Here is a 1,932-nt window from a genome sequence, read left to right on the forward strand (position 1 = left end):
ATATTTTGCTTTGTCATCCCGTGCTGCCTTTTGAAATCTTCTATTCAACTCTTTAATGTCTTGAATTCTTCCCTGTGCTTTGGCTTCTCTGCGTTCCGGTGCAAATTTGAGTTTAGTGAATTTAAAAATATGTTTCTTGGGAAAGATATGGTGGAACCTAAAATGATGGGGTAATGGTGGGCATAGTTCAGTGATGATTAATTTATGAAACACAATATATTGGAATGTTTGTATGAAACACAGCGTGAATGAAGAACAGTGTGGAAACACAATGTATATGAACTTTGTAATCAAACTATTGGAATTTTTTTTTAATTTTTATTTTCTTGTATTCTGATGTATTTGTAAAGTTTGAGTACACTGTTTTCCACAAAAAGATCCTAAAAAAGGATTCTTCAAGGAAAGGTTAAATGTCTTGTCATAGAACTCTTAACTATTCTTGAAGCAATTCTCAGGAATCAGACCCAAGTCCTAAGACCTTCTGAACTTCTATCTGTGTCCAATTAGTATGTGCCACTGCCACTATTATAAACATGTCCTGTCTGTTTCCCTTGTCACAAGTTAAAAAAAGTAGATAGTTCAGTTCAACTTGAAACATTATATGTAAGGCATGGAACAGTTCTTGAGATTATGCAATGTTGCAGCTACAAATTACTGTTTCTGACAGTAAGCAAACAGACAAATGACACAGCAAGTAAAACAAAAAGGAAGGGAAGCAGACATCTCCATTATCCTTAGACTCCTTCTGGCTTTTCTTAGAAGATAAATACTTTGTTAATGTTTAAATTTCACAATCACTTAAGAACACTAATTATGTTAGGAGAAAACTATGAGTAAATCAAGCCATATATCTATGCTGGGGAAAATCTGAAATAGATGTGTTTTCACTAAGGAAGCATAGAGATAGAGAAACCTGCACTTGAAACTCAAACACACTATTTCCTAACTGTTTGGGCAAACTTGTCGTCGCTGTTGGTTTGTATCATTGAGTTGGAGCTGACTCATAGCTGACCCTCTCGTGGGTTCTCAGAGGTAGTAATTGTACAGGAGGAGACAGCCCATCTTCCTTCTGTGGGGCAGATGGTGATTTTAGACCCTATGCCTTTAGGTTGAGAGTGCAACTCCTTACAAGTTACCTCAGTTACTTAATCCGTGAATTAATGCTGACACTGACCTTTTTGTGTCGTGGAATGAACAAATAAATAGCAATGCATAATAGGTGATTACAAGTTTTCATTACTTTGTGATTCTATCCCTTCACTGTAATCACCGTTGGTGCTGGAGTGCCCCCATGACGGTTATCATACCTCAAAGTTGACAGCTTCCATATTGACGGGGACACGGTATGGATTGCTTGCTCTACTGCTTTTGACAGTTTTACATATTCCTCCATTGAAAGAGTTATCAAGGACTTCTCCTCTGGCCTCGCCTGCAAAAATATGATACCTAGAAACAAAGTAATTGTCAAGAATTCAGTAGATGTAGAACAATCTTTAAAATTTACCTGAGTTATATGAAAGACATTCCTCTCCTAAAGAGTTTGGAGCTATGGCAAATGACTGGAAGAAAAACTCATTTTTCTAACTTTAGTAGAAGATCCAAAGAGGTTCAAGCTCTTGTCAGCTTCTGTGGCTCAGTTTGTTGAGTGTTCCACCTGATTTGAATTCATTAGGATTCATAGTCACCCTATTCAACAGAAGATGACTGTATCATAGGATTTCCTAGATGTAAATCTTTATGGAATCATGCAGGATAGCCCAAGACCAGGAAGTGTTGTTCATATCTTTGATGCTATAAGTCATAGTCAACTTGATGGACCTAAAATGAACAACAATGATGACTAATAATGTTGACTGTGGACGATTTATCAACAATCTGCGTTATGCGGATGACACAACCCTGCTTGCTGAAACTGAGGAGGACCTGAAGCAC

General features: G+C 37.2%; 1 protein-coding gene across 1 annotated transcript in view; it reads right to left on the reverse strand.

Annotated features, from left to right (window-relative positions):
- The window catches only part of C6 (complement component 6), a 178,257-nt gene that overhangs the window by 140,942 nt on the left and 35,383 nt on the right, over positions 1-1,932 (reverse strand). Inside the window, exon 5 of the mRNA XM_006889585.1 lies at positions 1,308-1,446. Within this exon, the coding sequence (XP_006889647.1) occupies positions 1,308-1,446 (139 nt within the window). The remainder of the gene's footprint in view (positions 1-1,307; positions 1,447-1,932) is intronic.

Source organism: Elephantulus edwardii, unplaced genomic scaffold (assembly GCF_000299155.1).
Source record: "Elephantulus edwardii isolate Elephantulus edwardi_28Jun2011 unplaced genomic scaffold, EleEdw1.0 scaffold00079, whole genome shotgun sequence".
NCBI lineage: Eukaryota > Metazoa > Chordata > Mammalia > Macroscelidea > Macroscelididae > Elephantulus > Elephantulus edwardii.